Source organism: Pelophylax lessonae (genome assembly GCF_965119305.1).
Source record: "Pelophylax lessonae genome assembly, chromosome: 4".
Taxonomy (NCBI): Eukaryota; Metazoa; Chordata; class Amphibia; order Anura; family Ranidae; genus Pelophylax; species Pelophylax lessonae.
Genome location: NC_138771.1, coordinates 133,799,618 through 133,817,378, shown reverse-complemented (window position 1 = coordinate 133,817,378; position 17,761 = coordinate 133,799,618). Strand labels below are relative to the sequence as shown.

Genomic DNA, 17,761 nt, shown 5'->3' with positions numbered 1-17,761 from the left:
ACAGCAGAAAAACAAATCTGATAGGGGCCTTTAACTCTCCCTTACTCTATCAAAATTGAAAAACAAAATGACGCCATACACTGTAACTTTCATTTTAGGAAGATTTAGTCTCAGACAGATGGTGTTGAATCTATTACAACCAATCACATTTTCCCTTAACAATTTTGGATATTAACATGGGGGAAACCCTTAGGCTGCTGTGGGCAAAACAAACAGTCTGAGAGCATACTTTTAGAGATTTTCAGTTGGCCCATTTATACAAAAAACTAGTGCAAAGGAAAATGGTGGTGTTACCCACAGCAACCAATCAGATGTTTCACTTTATTTTCTGGTGAAACACAAAACTGACACTAAGGGGTTAATTTACTAAAACTGGAGTGCGCAAAATCTGGTGCAACTCTGCATACAAACCAATCAGCTTCCAGGTTTTATTGTCAAAGCTTAACTGAACAAGCTGAAGTTAGAAGCCGATTGGCTACCATTCACAGCTGCACCAGATAGAGTTCTCTAGTTTTAGTAAACCAACCCCCAGGTGTCGGATCTTGTACACCGGTTATCAGAGTAATCTCAACTGGAATGAATATAGTGCTAAAGAGCCACATGCATACAAAGTGCCTTTGTTCATAGCAACCAATCAGGTTTTGAGGGATACTTTACTAGCACTGGTCAGAAAATAAAAGAACTGAACTAGTTCCTATGGATCATGTGGACACTTTTCCATACATGAGGCCCTGTGTTGAATGGTTAAGCTTTTGTATATGGTATGTGCAGCACTATATTTTTATGGTATAAACTTACTGCATCCCATTGTCAAATATTTTCACGTAAAACCAACATTAGAATTTGCATTCATTAATCCTTTGAAAAAAACATTATAAAGCATGGCTCTAAGCAGCCTTAAATTTCTGAGATTCATCTTTTCAGTGCCAGCAGCAGCTATGACCTGTGTCGATCATTTCCTCATTGAGTCTTAGCTTCTGAAAATAACAATCCTTCTGCAGATATAGCATCACCTAAGCCCACAGTCCTAACAGGCTCTTTGCATATAAGCACAGGTGTGAAATAGAAGGTCACTCCACCTTTGCTCCAAACTGCCACAGGTTCCTTGGCACTCACCCTGGTAGTGGGACCCATGTCTGTTTTGGAGGTAGAAAATTCCAGTGGGCTTTTCAGCGTTACTTTTGAAGGTTCAATAATTTCACTGGCACAAGCTTGAGCGCCCGCAATCCGAGCACCTGCAGCGACAGCAGCCACTTGATTTCCCCAAAAGCCATCCACAGTGGCCAGAATGTGATAGGCTAAAGTGTGAAAGTGGACTCTAGTGAGGGCAGAGTCTCCACGTACAGAACCTTTCAGGATCCAGAACAAGATGTCACTCACAATTCCAACATCTGGGATTCCTGACCATGCTGGGAGTGCTGAGTGAGGACCAGAGGATGACTGGCTGAGGAAAAGGAGCTCTTGTTCATTAAGACCCACAGAGCTGATCACTGGAAAGACCTGCTGACCAAAACAGAAAAGAATACAGAGACACTATGATAAAAGGATACAAGTACATACATATTAGAATATATATATAACAAAGCAAAATTCTATAAGCAGTAACTATCTGATTACTATTGGTGCCCTTTAACCTTTACGGTATAAGGCTGTATACCTGCTGAGCTTTCTTATACAAGTCTTCTACAACTTTTAAAAAGGATATTTTTCTGAAAACGAATGCCCTCCATGCTTACTCAAGTGAAAAAGACTAGCGTTGATGTATTACATTTTTGAGCCCCGAGTTGAAATACCAGGTTGGTCTGTCCAAGTTTGTATTTTGCCTATTTCTGTAACAAAAATTCAGTTTGTAGCACCAAGACCGGTTTTTGTTTTTTTTTTTCCTTTTAATTTAACTTTTTTCACAATGTTTAAAATTATGGTTATCTTAAATTATAGTGTTCCATCTCAGGGGGGAACTATTACACATTACAAAACTTGCTTATTTTAGACACATTAGTAATCTGCTCCTTGGATTCATCCTGCTTTGTGTTAAATTTATTTATGGCCACATTAAAAAGATCAAACCGCACTACCCAGCAAAGCAAGAAAGCTTATAATCACCTCTCTGGTGGTCCTCATCGCCTACCTGCCCTCCGTTCTAATGCTGCAGCCTCCTTCAGTATCTTGCCAAAGGCAAGTTTTTTTTAATTGCAGTCTGTGTCACCATTAAAGGGATTATAAAGTCTCGTTTTAAAAAAAAAAAAGAAAGAAAAGAAAACATGTTATACTTACCTGCTCTGTTGCGGTGGATTTGCACAGAGCAGCTCAGATCCTCCTCTTCTCAGGTTCCTCTGTGCAGCTACTAACCCCTCCCTCCTATCGAGTGCCCCCACAGCAAGCAACTTGCTATGGGGGCACCCGAGCTGAGCTGCAGCTCAGTGTGTCCATTCAGACACAGAGCTGCTGTTCATCCCCACCCCTTCTCCCTCCCGATTGGCTGACTGACTTTGATTGACAGCCGTGGGAGCCAATGGTGCCGCTGCTGTGTCTCAGCAAATCAGGAGGGAGAGTCCCGGACAGCCGAGGGACTTGTGGACTTCGCTGGACAGAGATCAAGTTCAGTAGAATGCATTAAGATAAAAAACCTTCTGACTTCACAACTCCTTTAAGTCAATTTTAATAGTTTCCAGTCCCAAATGGCACCAGTAACTAGGGCAGGAAGTAAAAGAAAACCTAAGAGTACAGACTTCAAAAAAGACATAGTTCCAACTCTCTCTCAAAAAGAAAAAACAGGCTCTTAGTGCTGTCTGTGTTTATTTCCCCTGACTTCCTCTGCCACCAGTCAGCAAAAGAATAAGTAAAATATCTTAAAGGCCCGTACACACGATACGAAAATCGGAAGTAAAATTTCATCTGAACGATCTGCCTATTTTCAGATTGTTAGTATAGTGCTTTCAACAGCCGATTACAATAACATTTTTATCGCACGTTAACACAACGTCTGATTTTCATTTAATTAGTACAGTTTTCGTCTGAAAAAAATCGTAAGAGCAAGACTAGGCATGCTCAGAAACGAAAGAACACATACAAAACAATTCAACACATGACATCACTTTTGGAGTAGAATTCTGTCTTACGGGAATTTTCGTATGAAAGTAACCTCTTCACTTTCGACATGAGGCTAGCATGAAACAAAAAACGGACGAAAGATTGTCCGATAATCTGATCGTGTGTACGAGGCTTTAGTCAGGATAGAGACAGCAATCAAAACCTGACAAGGTTTCTAACCCTTTCCCAAGGCAGAAAAACATTTTTGGGTATACTTTTAGTCTTGATGTATAGGAAACCTACATTTAGTAACCTGACCTTTAGAAGTATAAGATCCTCAATACGAGCTGTCAAACAAGTCATAAAACTATGATCAGCACTTCTCCATCTGGGTGGTTACCTGGTGGATGATTCCTCTCATTAAATCTCCGTCAGTCATACTAGCCAGCTCTAGATGAATGAGAATATCTGAGGGGACATCGGACAATGCAGTGGCTGCCTGAGGGCAAAGAGAAAACAATATTGAGCCAATAGTCAGTTTGCATGTGATGGAAAAATACATAAGCAGAAATTAAGGATCATTAGATCCAGAGCTATAAGTAGACAATTATATGCAAATCATGATCTTTCTTGTAAGTTATCCTTGTATCCCACCCCTTTTTACTGGGCTTAGGGCGAAGCTCAACCTGAAATATCTGTACATTGCATAAAACTTTAGCGGACTATATGGCTGGACCTACTGTCCATGCAGTTTTCAGCGATAGTTTTGTGCATTTTGATCATCAATTGCTCATTTAGAACTTCTCGGGTTTACTTTTAGTATAAATCAAGTAGCACAATTCCTGCTGGTTATTATTGTGCATGCGATCAAAGGGGTTTTACATCAAGATAATATAAAAGATAAACAAAACAATAAAAAAAAAAAAAAAAAGGAAGAGACACATCAAAGAAACTTAATAAAACAAAGAGTGACACAACTAAGGCTGCATTCACATGTCAGCTTATAATCGCGGGCAGAACCGCCGCGGTTCCGCCCGCGATTCGGAGATTTATTGCAAATCGCGGGACGCCTAGCGTTGCCCGTTGATTTGCAATAGCCCCCCAAACGCCGAGCGATGTTACCGCGATTTACGCCCGCCGAATCGCGGCAACATCGCGCAAACAAAATCGCGGGACGCAATACGCTCCAAAGAAGCTCTTGTACTTTTTTGGAGCGTATTGCGTCCCGCGATTTTGTTTGCGCGATGTTGCCGCGATTCGGCGGGCGTAAATCGCGGCAACATCGCTCGGCGTTTGGGGGGCTATTGCAAATCAACGGGCAACGCTAGGCGTCCCGCGATTTGCAATAAATCTCCGATTCGCGGGCGGAACCGCGGCGGTTCTGCCCGCGATTATAAGCTGACATGTGAATGCAGCCTAAGAGTGTCTTACTGCTCATAAAAGTGGAACTCCATCCAAAAGAAGTTCTGGCTTCCTCTGGATTGACTGTGGGTATAGGATTGTGTATATGGGATTGCATGGTTGGGTTTTCTTTACTGTTCTTTGTTTTTCATTAGTTGAGCCAGATGGACTTGTCTTTTTTCAACCTGACTAACTATGTAACTATGTAAGGCCTCCTCCCCACCATACTGGTAAAGAAATGGCATTTCTAGAAAGCAGGGACCTGATTTAGACAGGTGCCTACTCCCACTTCCTGTCCCCTAGGCAATCAGAAGCGGAAGTTCCCCTCCCCACAGTCTTCTGGGACATGGGCAGCGGGCATCCGGCTGTAAAGCTACAAACTGTCACAGCCGGGTGCCCACGTTGAACATGCCAGGGCCAGAGAGAGACGTCAGGAGGAGATGAAAACGGCTGGGGAAAGCACACCGCTGAATCATGTCAGGTGTGTGGCTGTTTAATAAAGAGGCAGCAGCTACAGGTTTTGTAACTCCTTCATTTTTATTACCCTACTATAGGCAACAGAAAACACTTTTCCCTCAAACAGATTTGATATGTCAGCCTAGTTTTTACCAAATGCAGTTACTATGTGATGTACAAACATAAAATAAAAAAAGTTCCTTTACCGTTTCTAACTCAGCTAAATCCTCCATTTGTATCTCACACATTCCCCCCCTCCCGGGCACTGCAGCTCACAGTAGGAGGGTTTCATGCAGCAGAGGCAGCCCTGCCAATTCAAAAAGCCATGGGTGTGGCCAGGTTCTGACTGCCAAGCTACTGTACAAGCTTATGATTTTGAAGTGACAATCCTAAAGGTGCGGTTCTGCAATATCTTCTCCCCCTATAGTAAAAGCAGGCAGAGCCTACATGAGTGGCAACTCTGCTTTGGCATCAGGAGCGGTGCTGCATTGTTGCCACCCATCACAGGAAACTGCTTTAGCTGGACTTCACTGGCAGGCTCAACAGTGGGACTATAACAAAAAAAACTGTAGGTGCAGATGCACTTATTAAATATTGGAGCACATTTTTTTATGTGAGGCTATACAATAAAAGAGCTTGTAACCACAACTAGAACATTACATTTTTGATCTTTACAAAAAATAAATATAGCAGGCAAAAACAATTTAGTAGATGTGTGCCTTTCCGTTGTCTCACCTCTTGCAAGCGGTTGGCTCTGGCCTCCTGGGATAATCCCTCCATCATGTGCAGCCCAGAAAGAACCAATAGCTTTGGCTGGAATTCCTCCAGACTCGAAAGCAGAATCTCCAGTGATGTCATGGCCCCATTCGACAAATCATGAGAAAATATAAACCTGCTGGCAGCTGGAGCTTGTCCTGAGCCCCACTTCTCCCCTACAAATAGGACACAATGGTAAGTGAATAGTATCCTCTGCCTTATACATACAACATGGAATGTAATAGTGTAAGTCCACCCTAACACTAAAATCCCTGCATCTACAGACAGCCATAATTTAACACTAACCTATCTAGCCCTGTAAACAAAAAATCAGTATACATACATTTTATGAAGCCGATCCGATCTCCAGCAGTGGAAGCTCTGCAGAGGACACGGCCAACAACGGCTGTGAAATGAATGGGAAGTGACGTCACCCATAGAGTTACTATGGGGCTTCGGTTGTCGGTTGTGTCCTCTGCACCCGCATCCACAGCAAAGCCGTGGCTGACAGCTCAGCGTGGGATCGGCTTAAAAAAAAGGCAAGTATATTGATTTCTTCTTTACAGGGCTAGATAGGTTAGTGTTGGAGCATGGATGTCTGTAGATGCAGGGATTTTAGTGTTAGGATGGACTTACACTTTAACAATTAATGCTGCTAAACAATTCCATATAGATGCTTTTACCAGCTTTATATTCCAGTATAAGATGGTACTCATCCTCCTCCTTTAACGATGCTGGGGGTACAACAATTCTTTCATCCAATAATTCATGCAGCTTAGGGCCTATTGGCCCACATAGGAGAACCTAAGTTGTTTAATTAAAAAAAAAAAAAGAAGATACACATTAATTAAAATTATGCTTTCAGCCACGGCAAAAAAGACATGCAGATCACTTTAAATATTCTTGACATGTTGATTAGTCATTAGGAAAGGTCTTCCTAAAATAATTTGATCCAGATGGTGCTGCACTCTAAAAATATCAGCAGAGTGTTGCTGACATAACATACAATAGCGAAGATGCAGGTTATTTTTACCTCCAGATCTGGATGTGTTGCCAGTCTCTGTGCAATAAGAGCAGCATTTCCTCCAACAAAATGCTGAAAATAAAGAAAAGCAATTCACTCAGATGGAAAGGATAACATAATTACAACATGGCTACTCTTAGCTTTTTATGTTAAAGCAAAACTCCAGTCAAAAACAAGAGAAAAATGATTAGCCCATTAAAAACAAACAAACAGATTTTAAATATGCCTTTAATCCAGAGATTTCCCCTATACATTTTCCTGCCACTAGATGTCCTCAGTCTGATGGCCACCACCATTCAACCCACTTCCTCTGAGCCCAGGTTGTTCTGGACCCATCCCAGCCTGTGACTGGACAATGAAGGGAGAAGCAGCACAGATAAGCTTATCTCTCGGCCTCTCTACTCTGTTATCCTATCAGCACATAACTGACTGGCGCATTGTACTGCTTCTTCTCACTCTCCAGCCCTGCTGTACAGGGATTACAAATGTTGATACATGGCCAAATTCAAGTACTTCCACTGCTTGCAATGTGTTAACGTGTGCCTTTTACTTCTGACTATAGTTAAGCTTTAATCTTTTACGTTTTTTTTACACAGTGAGGGAAGGGGAAAAAGAAATTGTGTTGATCAAAACTGCCATTTCTGTCCCCAGGGTTAGATTTCCCTTCCTATACAATCTAAAAGTCGTTAGAACAGCAAGAGGAAGGAAAACTACCATCCTCCCTAAAGAAAGTTTATTTAGGGTAATGGAGGGTTAGAACCTCTGTCAGTTTTTCCTTTGTTTTAAAATGTTTCAAGAGACTCTGTTGCCAAACCACTAAACAAAGATCTTCCTATGAGAGTTTATATGCATTTAACATATTTAAGGATGTCATTTGCTTGACAAAGCCCCCATTGTGTAGATACCAAAAGCCATGAGGCTGCCGCTGGGTGGTATGATCTTGGATGAGATGTCAGCAGTCCCAGCACACCCAAAGCTGTCACTCTGAGTGTGAGGGGCAAGGATGTTGGGTCAGCACAGACAGTAATTAGACACCCCTATTAGAGGAGATAGCTATGATATACAAAGAGGAAAGGGGCTGTGCTGGGAAACTAACTCTCCAAAAGGAAGGATTTTTTAAGTACAAAGGCACATTACAAATAAATAAAAAAATAATAATGTATGGAAAGGAAAAAACATTACGTGGGCATTTAAAATGCTTGATTTTCTTTGTTTCTTCCTTTTTTATGGGCGACAGGGTCTCTTTAAATGCCAGGGCTGAAAAAAAAAAAAAAAAAAGTACCCTTCTAGTGGGTCTCACTCCATAAGGCTGACTGCTTGTTTTGCCTAGATGATGAGTTCACACACATACTTTATTCCTCGCTCCCCATGACAGCTGGCACTCCCTTCCAATGTAAGACCCTCTGACCTGTGGCCGGGCCTTCTGCGTGCTCCCATACAATGCAAGGCTTCATGTCCTACATTGTACAGGATGATGTCAGAGAGCTGTAACTGGTAAGCCTGTGAAGAGAAGTGCCCGCAGGCAGGGTGGATTGGATTTAAATCACTAGTAAAAAAGGCTTGATTTAAAGCGTAGTTCCGCCTCCCCCTCCAAACATTAAAAGTTAGCAGCTACACATACTGTAGATGATGACTTAATAGGACACTTACCTGTCCTGGAGTCCAGCGATGTTGGCACCACAGCAATGTTTCCATCGGCTGTCGGGTGCTTCCGCCGCCATTGCCAGTAAGGGAACCCGGCAGTGAAGCCTTGCGGCTTCACGGGCGGGTCCCTACTGCGCATGTGCGAAACATGCTGCGCATTCCTATTGGCTCGGTGGCAGAGGAGGCCGAACTTCAGAGGGACAGCACAGCGCCGCCGTATCCCGAAAGGGTACCTGTCAAAACAGGTACCCGTTCCCCCCTCTCCCCTGAAAGGTGCCAAATGCGGCACCGGAGGGGGGGGGGGGGGAGGGACAAAAGTGCGGAAGTTCCACTTTTGGGTGGAACTCCGCTTTAAGTCACAATTTTTAAAGAGCAACTGTCATCTCTGTCCCGCAGCTGCTCCTCCTCTGACCCACTGTTGACTCACCGACCGTCTCATTTACTTTAATTGGACAGCTGGTGATTTTGCAGTGGCACAAGAAGGTGAGGGACGTGGCGGCAGCAGGTGAGTGGATGCCCGCTAACAGGCGCTGCCATGATGGATCTGAAATTACAGGTGCTCTTTAAATGTAAGGACTCATTCTTGCTGGTAGTTAGTGTGAAATTGTGTGAATGAATCAATGCAGTGCATGTTCTCTCAACTTGAAGAGCTTGGATTCATTGAATGAGTTTACTAAAAATGTCAATATTGCAGTATATAGAGCCTCATGCTATATAAGTAAGCTCCATTTCATGCTGAATTAACTCAATTAATATGTATCCTAAACAGAAAACTATTTTATTAAAGCAAAAAACAAACAGGGCCATGCACTACCTTGAGGGTGGTGCCCAGGGTGCATATTTGAATATACAAAAGTTACAATATATACAAAGCTTGTGTCATCACAATGTTAAAATCAAAACTAAGATACCAATTAGCCTTGAAGCCAAACTGCATGTGTCTACTCTATCGGGCCTGAGAATTCAGGTCCTCGAAGAAGTAAACGCTGAGTATAATGTTACATAGATGGTTGGAACAGGGTCCAAGCTTAACATGTTTTGTGACGTAGCGCTTCTTTGGGAGCTCTTCAGACCATTCCCTGAAATGTCCAATATAGGATAATGGGGAAAAGCAACTCTTTGACTGATTCCTAAGTTTGCTGAGCAAAATTGGAGACGAGCCACTGCCGGCTCAAGATCAATTATCTCATGATTGGTAAACAACTGGCAGGTTCCACCATTAGAGGAATATATAGTGAAGGGGACAAGTTAGTGCCTAAGCCACAGAGTGGCAGATGTAAAAATACATAGATGGCTTTCCAATAGTAACCCAATGGTGGCAGAGTAAAAATTGGTAAAGCCTAAAGATTGATATATGAGGCCAGTGTGACCTTACAACTAGCTAGACTTCTACTTGGAAGTGTCCCTGAACGTCATATAGCGGTGCCCCAGGGCTGGTGTATAATCTATAATAATATAAACCAACCCTGGGGCACCACTTTATGTTTGTTTATGTGACGAACAAACATTGACCATTGCAAGCACCCCTGTCCGTGGTAAATGGTTTGTCTCAACCCTTGGCCTGCCACTTTTGGTGGGCAGCTTGGGAAGTTCAAAAACAACAGACTTACTGGCTGAATCGCCAAGTGAAAATGAGGGGAAAAGCCTAGAAAAAGAAAAACAAATGCAGCCAACACACCTAAGAATTGGGAAGCAGCAATATATTACTTTTTGTTAATGGAAAGGTTTTAGTGGACTTTCATCTGTCATTAACGTGTATAGTGAACAACTGCAGAATGCAAAATAGCTTGCCTAATTATTTGCATAGTCCTACTAAAATGACAAGCAGTTACTATACACAAGCTAGCTAGCCTGCTCCTCCACAATGAATGTTATCATTATTTACAGCCTGTATATACAAATGGTATACAGTGATGTTGTTACCTTGGCTTCTGGCTCTTGAGAAGCGGTGCGGGAGATGTGCTGAAAGCTGTCAGCATCGCTATAGAAACGTTCGGCTGCCGCACCTCGCTCCATATAGTGCTGGAAGGTCTCAGCCAGTTCCTCCTGAGTGTTGAGAACCAGGTGATCTCCTCCGGGATGGGGGCTCAGGCCCAAAGCTTTCAGCAAGCTCACCCCTGAGACTACTACATCCACACAAGCATTCACTCTGCAATAGAAAGGACATGGAATTATAGAGGCAATGCATTTCCATCTATTGTCAACTACAGTAAACCCCCCTCCATTGCGGGGGTTACGTTCCGGACCCAGCCGCGAAAAGTGAAATTCCGCGAAATAGAAAAACCCTATTAAAATGCATTGTAGGCACGTTTTTTTACTGTCACTGTACGTGTAAAAGCATTTTAAGGTCTTTAAACACACTTTTAAAACAATAGAAACTCATTTAAACACATAAAAGATACTGAGAGACATAGCAAGAGCTATGGAAAACACAAAAAATATTTCATTTTTAATGATTTATATAGTAAAATAACATTACAAAAAAAAAAAACGCAAATTACCGGGAACGCAAAAACTGAACCGCGATGGAGCGGGGGATTACTGTATACACAAAACACTAAAACTGCGATTAACGAGTATGTGAAAACAAAGCTTTGTTCTCTAGTGTCAGGTGATTGCAGTCATACTCGCACATCTGCAATGTTTTATTGTCTGTGATCACTTTTTTTTTATTTGCACTAACAGTTGCATTTTCAGCACAGTCTTTTGGGGCATATCAACCTTCTTGAAAGTTCAAGTGTAGAAGAACCAGGGGCAGACTGGAAACTTTTGGCCCGGGGGGGCAAGTACAAACCAGGGGCCCATGGTGCAGCAACTCAGCCGCCCTCCCACTTTCTCTCACCCCCCCCCCCATCCTCCTCCTGACCCCTATTCCAAGCTAAAGTCCTGCTCCAGATATTCTCCACTTATTGGCTCAATCCGGGTTCTTGACCTGGCCAGACGGGGGAGGTTGGGTGGAGCTGGGACAGCTTGGTTGGGGCTGGCCAGGGCAGAAGAGTCTCCAGTGGGGAATGGAACTGGCCTCTGCTCAGACACAGTTTACACCATTCATGCTGGGGGGGGGGGGGGGACCTGCATTGTCCTTGTCTTCAACCCGCACTCATTAGGTCAGCGGCAGGGACTCTTTACTTCTTTTCCCCAGGAATCCTTTAGGCATGTCTGTGGCAGAAGGGGTGCAGCCTTTTTATGGAGCATTAGAGCAGTCCAGGGGGCAATTTCCCCCCTGCCCCCTGGCCCAGTCCTCCCCTGAGAAGAACCTTCGATGAAAGGGGTATAGCCCAAAAGCATGTCCGAAAAATGTAACAGTGCGACAATTCGTTTTTTTTTTTATATTATATATATATATATATATATATATATATATATATATATATATATATATATATATATATATATATATATATATATATATATATATCCGATTGTCTCCCTACTAGACCAATTCCCCCCTCACTATTGGTTCTGCTGACCATTGTCTGTAGTAGAACATGACTGAAAATCCAAACTTAGGAACCCGTCATGCATGTGCAGTCTGATGCAGCACTTTAAAGGAGTTCTAAAGTCTCAAGGTTTTTCACCTTAATGCATTAGGGTGAAAAACCTTGTTTGCAGCTCCCCCCCAGGCCCCCCCGTTAGTCCTTCCTGAACCTGAACATTCCAGTGATGAGCACGAGCCCAGTAGCTCCAGCGGCTGTCTCAGGTCCTCATTGAATAGATTTATAGCAGCAGGAGCCATTGGCTCAATCATATCCAGTGACACAAGAGCGGGGGCGAGGCCGAGTCCTGCTGTCTGTGCCAATGGACGCAGAAGCAGGACTCAGGAGGGTGCCCCCATGGAAAGCCGCTCTCCGTGGGGGCACCCGATGAAGAGGAAGAGCCAGAAGCGATGCTGGGGCACCCCAGAAAAGGGGGATCAGGGCTGCTCTGTGCAAAACCCTTGCACAGCCCAGGTAAGAATAACATGTTTGGTATTAAAAAAAAAACGAACCTTTACAATCACTAACACATGTAAGGTAAAGTGCATGCCAACACTCCAAACACGGACCTGTATCATATTTGCCAACGCAGTGCATGATAGCCAGTGTACTGGGGTACTAACTGAAAATAAAATGATTTGCACTGCTGTATGTGCATTGAAGTTCTGGCTTTACATACACTTTAAGGCTGGACTCCAAAAACCAAACCTATCCTCGCAGTGCCCGCCGCCCCGCACTGCAAGGGTTAAGTGATCATTTAGTCTAGCAGTGCAGGTGTAAGGCGGAATACTTAACCCCGCTCATACTAAAGCCTGCATGTGAATCGCACAGGAACCGCACCGCATTCCTGTGCAATATACATGAGATTCAGTGTGGTGCAATTTGGGCTTATTCATTTTAAATGGGCTCAAATCACACCAAAAATGTGATTGCCGCTTTTTTGGAGCCGCACCACAACCGCATCGCATGGTAGTTTTGTACCATACGATCCAGTGTGGCCAAACTGCACTGCATTTACGATCCTGTTGGGGTGTCGCAAACTTTGTATTGACACCCGCAACAGATCACAAATATAGTGCAATTGCAGTGCGGGGATTGCAGCATTTCCCGCACCGCATGTGTTTTAACCTAGGCTTATGCCTGGCTCCAGCAGGCGCCCTTTATCTATGCGGCTGGTGTGACACTGCCACCCGTCTAAGGTAGTGCCAGTTGGATTCTTGTCTTCTCCACGTAACTCTGCATTGTAGGTGAGGACACCAAGAGATCACCCACGGACCAAAGTTTCAGGCAGAAGAAAAGAGTCCTGGAGCCTGCTGAACCAAGGGATGTGGGTAATAAGGGATGAGCTCAGGTGTGTGCAGATCCTAGTCCAAACCCACTTGTGCAATCCTGCCAGGGAGCTGTCACTACGCACCATCAATCATACGTTTCCAAGGCGTTTCCCGTCCCACAGCAGCACATATACAAGGGACATGTATATTATGGCTACAGAGAGGTGAATGCCTTGGCTGCTTATGATTGGCTAAAAACTGTGGCAGATTCCTGGCAGGATTGCTCAGGATCTGAACATGCCTAAGCTCATCTCTAAGGATAAGTATTACACATTACTCCTGCAGCCCTAGACTAATGGGGAATTTAACCTTTACAGTGTGGTGTGTCCCTACTGCATAGGTGGATTTTATCTAACTGCTGGAGTTAAGCTTTACCAAAAAAAAAAAAAAAAAAAAACTTTTACTATTCAGATGAATACTTATTATCCTAACCTGCTAACATTTACTGCATTGTATTTGAGGTCCTGTTTCTCCCACCCCTTCCCTCCGCCCCATCATTCTGTTTTTTTTTCCCTTTAATGCATACCTTTAAATAAAAAATAAAAAAAAACAACCTGCACATCTTATTTCTATCTCCATTTTGAATTAGCGCACTTAGGGCTTGCCTCCACAGAGCATTGTTGGCATTTTTTTCCAGCTTGTACAACTGTGACAGTGCAATTGGTAAGTATAGTACCCACAAAAGTGGCGGGTTAAAAAATAAATAAAAAAAATGAAATGCAGCAATGTCGGACAAGTTTCCAAATTGCCAGCCCAAGGGTGGTCTCACATTGAAAAAACACTTTCTTATACTTAAAAAAAAAAAAAATGCAAAGTGTATCTTCAAAGTATGACACATGTAATGGTGGTGGATACAAGTCCATAGTGCCAATGTCACTTTGCTACAGCCCTCCATCCCATTACCACTATTGTACATCCACAGTTACCCAACTTCCTGCAAGTCAACTGCTTCTCTCCCGGTTCCTCTTTGTAACATGTCATATTTTATAAACTGTCACATTTAGTATAACAATTTTACTGAGAACATTCCATCTCAATAACTTACTAGACAAATAACTTATTAGACTAAATAGTTTCCTTGTGGGGTCCCTGTAGAAGCTGGAAATCGGTGTAGTAGGCCCCGCTATTACAGAGATCGCTGCTAGCTTCTGCGTCCCGTGCGGAGTGGCTGCTCTGCTGTTTACTGAACACGGGAGGTCAACTGTTTGGCACAGGCACTATTCAGGCACCACAATGGGTTTAATTTACTAAAACTGGAGAATGCCAAAATCTGATGCAGCTCTGCATAGAAACCAATCAGCTTCCAGGTTTTATTGTTAACGCTTAATTGAACAAGCTAAAGTTAGAAGCGGATTGGCTACCACAGCTGCACAAAGTTTTAGTAAATCAACCTTGTGTTTTCTCAGTCCATGCAAAGTGTTCCCTGATTGGATGAGATGGAGAGGTAGTGTCGATGTCACGATCTCCACCTTGTCCAATCAGAGAACATTTTTGCATTAATTTACAACAGCAGTCTCCAAACTGCAGCCCGGGGGCCAGATGTGGTCCTTTGCTTGCGTCTATCTGGCCCTTGGGGGAAAGAATTCCTCCCACTTATTCCAATGATGGGGCACAATTTCTCCCAGTGGCAAGCAATGGGGCCAAATGACACCAAAGATGGGGCCCAATTTCTTTCCAATGAGTCAAATAATGGGGCCCAATTTCTTTCCAATGAGTCAAATAATGGGGCCCAATAACAATGGGGCACAATTTCTTCCAACGAGTCAAATAATGGTGCCCAATGACAAACAATGGGGCACAGTTTCTTTCCAATGACGAAGCACAATTACTTCCACTGAAATAAACAATGGGGCATTATTTTTTCCCCACTGATGTCAGGACCTTTTCTCCTCCCAATGGCCACAGTCTAACCCCCTAAAGTCTGAAAGACAATAAACTGGCCTTTTGTTTGGAAACCTCTGATTTAGAGAATACAAAGTTTAGTCGGAATGATGCCTGTGTTCAGTAAGCAGAGCAGCTCCTCAGCACAGGTCCTGGAAGTTAGTGGAGATCACTGTATGGGTGGTGCCTACTACATTGACTTCCAAGGGTACACGGGGATCCCACAGGTCTGGCACATTATTATTATTATACAGGATTTATATAGCACCAACAGTTTGCGCAGCGCTTTACAATGTGAGGGAAGACAATACAGTTACAATACAGGAGGAACTAGAGGGCCCTGCTCGTTAGAGCTTACAATCTAGAATACATACTTACATCGGTCCAAGCAGCACCAACGTAACTATGCAATAACGACCATACCTAAACGTTATGTTTTTTGGGGAATGATTTGTAAGGTGCACACTTGGCCCCCCCAGGTTGAGTGTTGGGTAGGGTTGCCACCTTATCCCTTTAAACCAGGACACATTAATTACACAGGTTCTGTGACTGATTAAAGTGGAGTTCCACCCTGGGAACGTTTTTTTTAATAAAAATACCCCCGGGACAGTCAGGGCTAGTACATTCCACAATGGATAGCCTCTGATCTGTCCCGGGTTGCACTTACCTGCAAGAAGAAATACTTACCTTGAAAATGTATTGTCCAGCGCTGCCATCTCAGGTGTGGGCAGCTTAAAGCCAGCGCGATCCTCTTCTGCGTCCTCTTCCGTCTTCTTCGGTCCCACGATGCACTGCACCGGCCCCGCCATCACTTCCGGTGCCGCAGCGTCATCCCTGCACAGCTTCTGGGCATGCCCAGAAGCTGTTTAGCAAGGTATGACGGCGCCTGCACCGGAACTGACGTCGGGGCCGGTGCAGGCGCATTGATTCCTGGGAGCGATGACGTTCAGCTCCCAGGAATCATTGCAAGCCAGGAAGTGACGACGGGCCGTGGCGAGGAAGAGGAAGTAAGGTAAGTATATTTTTTTCTAAACAAGGTAAGTAAAAAAAAAAATTGCGATTATCCATTTGTTTTTCAGGTGACCCGGAGCCAAGAAGATGGAGGGAAGTATCATTTTAGGGTGGAACTCCGCTTTAAGGTGGTAATTAACTCACTCAGTGCCTTATATCAGCCTCAGAACCTGTGTCATTATTATGTGTCCTGGATTAAAGGGATGAGGTGACAACCTTAGTGTTGGGCACTCAGTACTCACCCAATGGCCACCTTCCCCCAGTGTTTGGCCGGCGCAGTGATCAGGGCGTCCCATGTCGCAGACAGGGCTTCCTCCAGGGACGGGTGGGATGGGGTCACCCCAGGGGAGATGCTCTGCAGAGATGATGAGAGGTAGTCCTGGGCCGCTTCTAGAAGGTCCGGTTGCAGGTGATGGAGGAGACCCACCGCAACGGCCATCAGGCCCACACACACCTTCACCCACATGGTGATGAAGATCCAATCAAGTCAATGGAAGGCGAAGTAGTGAAATATGTCTGTAGTCTGCTACTTCAAGGAGTGCAATGCATTATCTGTGATCACAAAGCCCATGTAGTCATTCCTAGTCTTCTGCCCATCAATCCAATGGACCAGCCACCATCTCCAGCAAGAAGCATAGAACTTCAGACTCAGATCCCAGACATGGCATCACTCCTCCGTCCTCTGACACCCCGATCAGCACCATACACAGCCCTCTCCTAAGAATGAATGGACCAGATCTCAGCGCCAGTCCTACTCTACCAGTCCTGAGAGCGGACGCAGCGTAAGTGCGCTCTGTGAATAGGGGCTGACGGAAGGGAAGAGGCTGTCTTCCAATGAACAGCTGGAGAAGGTCACCTGAGGGGTTTGACTTTCAGCGCACAATGAGAACGAGGCGGAACGCTCCGAACACTCTCACACCAGCCGCGTCCACGTCACCAGCTGCTGATCCGAGCGGCGAACAACAAGTCATTGTATGGGCCTCAGAGAGGGCGGGGAGGTGACTCGGCCGCCATTACTCCGGAGACAAGGGCCCCATTGACATGTGTTCTATGAAAAGGTCTCCAACAAAATGGCGGCGGCTGTATCACGCTGAGCTGTGCTTGTTGTACTGAGAGGCTTCCAGCTGCATGCAAAGCCGCTAAATAGCTGGAAGGAGGCTGAAGGAAGCCTTTCTTTTAGTATTCACTCTCTAATCAATGCTTTATTTTCCCTTGTCATTGAAGAAGCAACAGAACTACTAAATCAGCACTGAACAATATTCCTCATACACAATGGCGTATGAATTCATCCTCTAAATATGCCGCCAGAAGTGTCAGAAAAACGCCTCTAACCACTTTGTACGGGCCAATTCTGACGCTTCTGACATAAATCTTTCCCGTAGTTAGTAGACGCAATAACTAGGGTCAGTGTCACTACTAGTAACATGAGGCGATACCTGGACCCTATAGAGGTTGCACAGGCAGTCCAACACCTCCAGGATGGCACATCAATATGTGCCATTGCCAGAAGGTTTGCTGTGTCTCCCAGCATAGTCTCCAGAGCATGGAGGAGATTCCAGGAGACAGACAGTTATTCTAGGAGAGCTGGACAGGGCCATAGAAGGTCCTTAACCCATCAGCAGGACCGGTATCTGCTCCTTTGTGCAAGGAGGAAAAGGATGAGCACTGCCAGAGCCATACAAATTGACCTCCAGCAGGCCAGTGGTGTGAATGTCTCTGACCAAACAATCAGAAACAGACTACATAAGGGT

At 44.3% G+C, this 17,761-nt stretch overlaps 1 protein-coding gene across 2 annotated transcripts; it reads right to left on the bottom strand.

Annotated features, from left to right (window-relative positions):
• Positions 1-784: 784 nt before the first annotated feature.
• ADPGK (ADP dependent glucokinase) lies at positions 785-16,644 on the bottom strand. 2 transcript variants are annotated; one of them, XM_082255976.1, is made up of 7 exons: positions 16,253-16,644; positions 10,235-10,460; positions 6,677-6,739; positions 6,327-6,447; positions 5,623-5,819; positions 3,431-3,529; positions 785-1,503 (listed from the first exon to the last, which is right to left on the bottom strand). In XM_082255976.1, exons 1-7 carry the CDS (start codon positions 16,474-16,476, stop codon positions 961-963), a joined length of 1,473 nt encoding a protein of 490 aa, XP_082112102.1. In that variant the 5' UTR covers positions 16,477-16,644; the 3' UTR covers positions 785-960. The 2 variants fall into 2 exon arrangements, with proteins under 2 accessions (XP_082112102.1, XP_082112103.1); XM_082255977.1 differs by having other exon boundaries at positions 785-1,500.
• Positions 16,645-17,761: the final 1,117 nt, after the last annotated feature.

Bases quoted from the DNA above. Each gene is read 5' to 3' on its own strand.
- ADPGK (XM_082255976.1), bottom strand. From the start codon at position 16,476: ATGTGGGTGAAGGTGTGTGTGGGCCTGATGGCCGTTGCGGTGGGTCTC. The intron at 5,820-6,326 runs GTAAAAGCATCT...TCCTATTTGTAG, and splicing joins TATACTGGAATATAAAGCTG to GGGAGAAGTGGGGCTCAGGA. The intron at 1,504-3,430 runs GTAACCACCCAG...TGTTTTGGTCAG, and splicing joins TGAGAGGAATCATCCACCAG to CAGGTCTTTCCAGTGATCAG.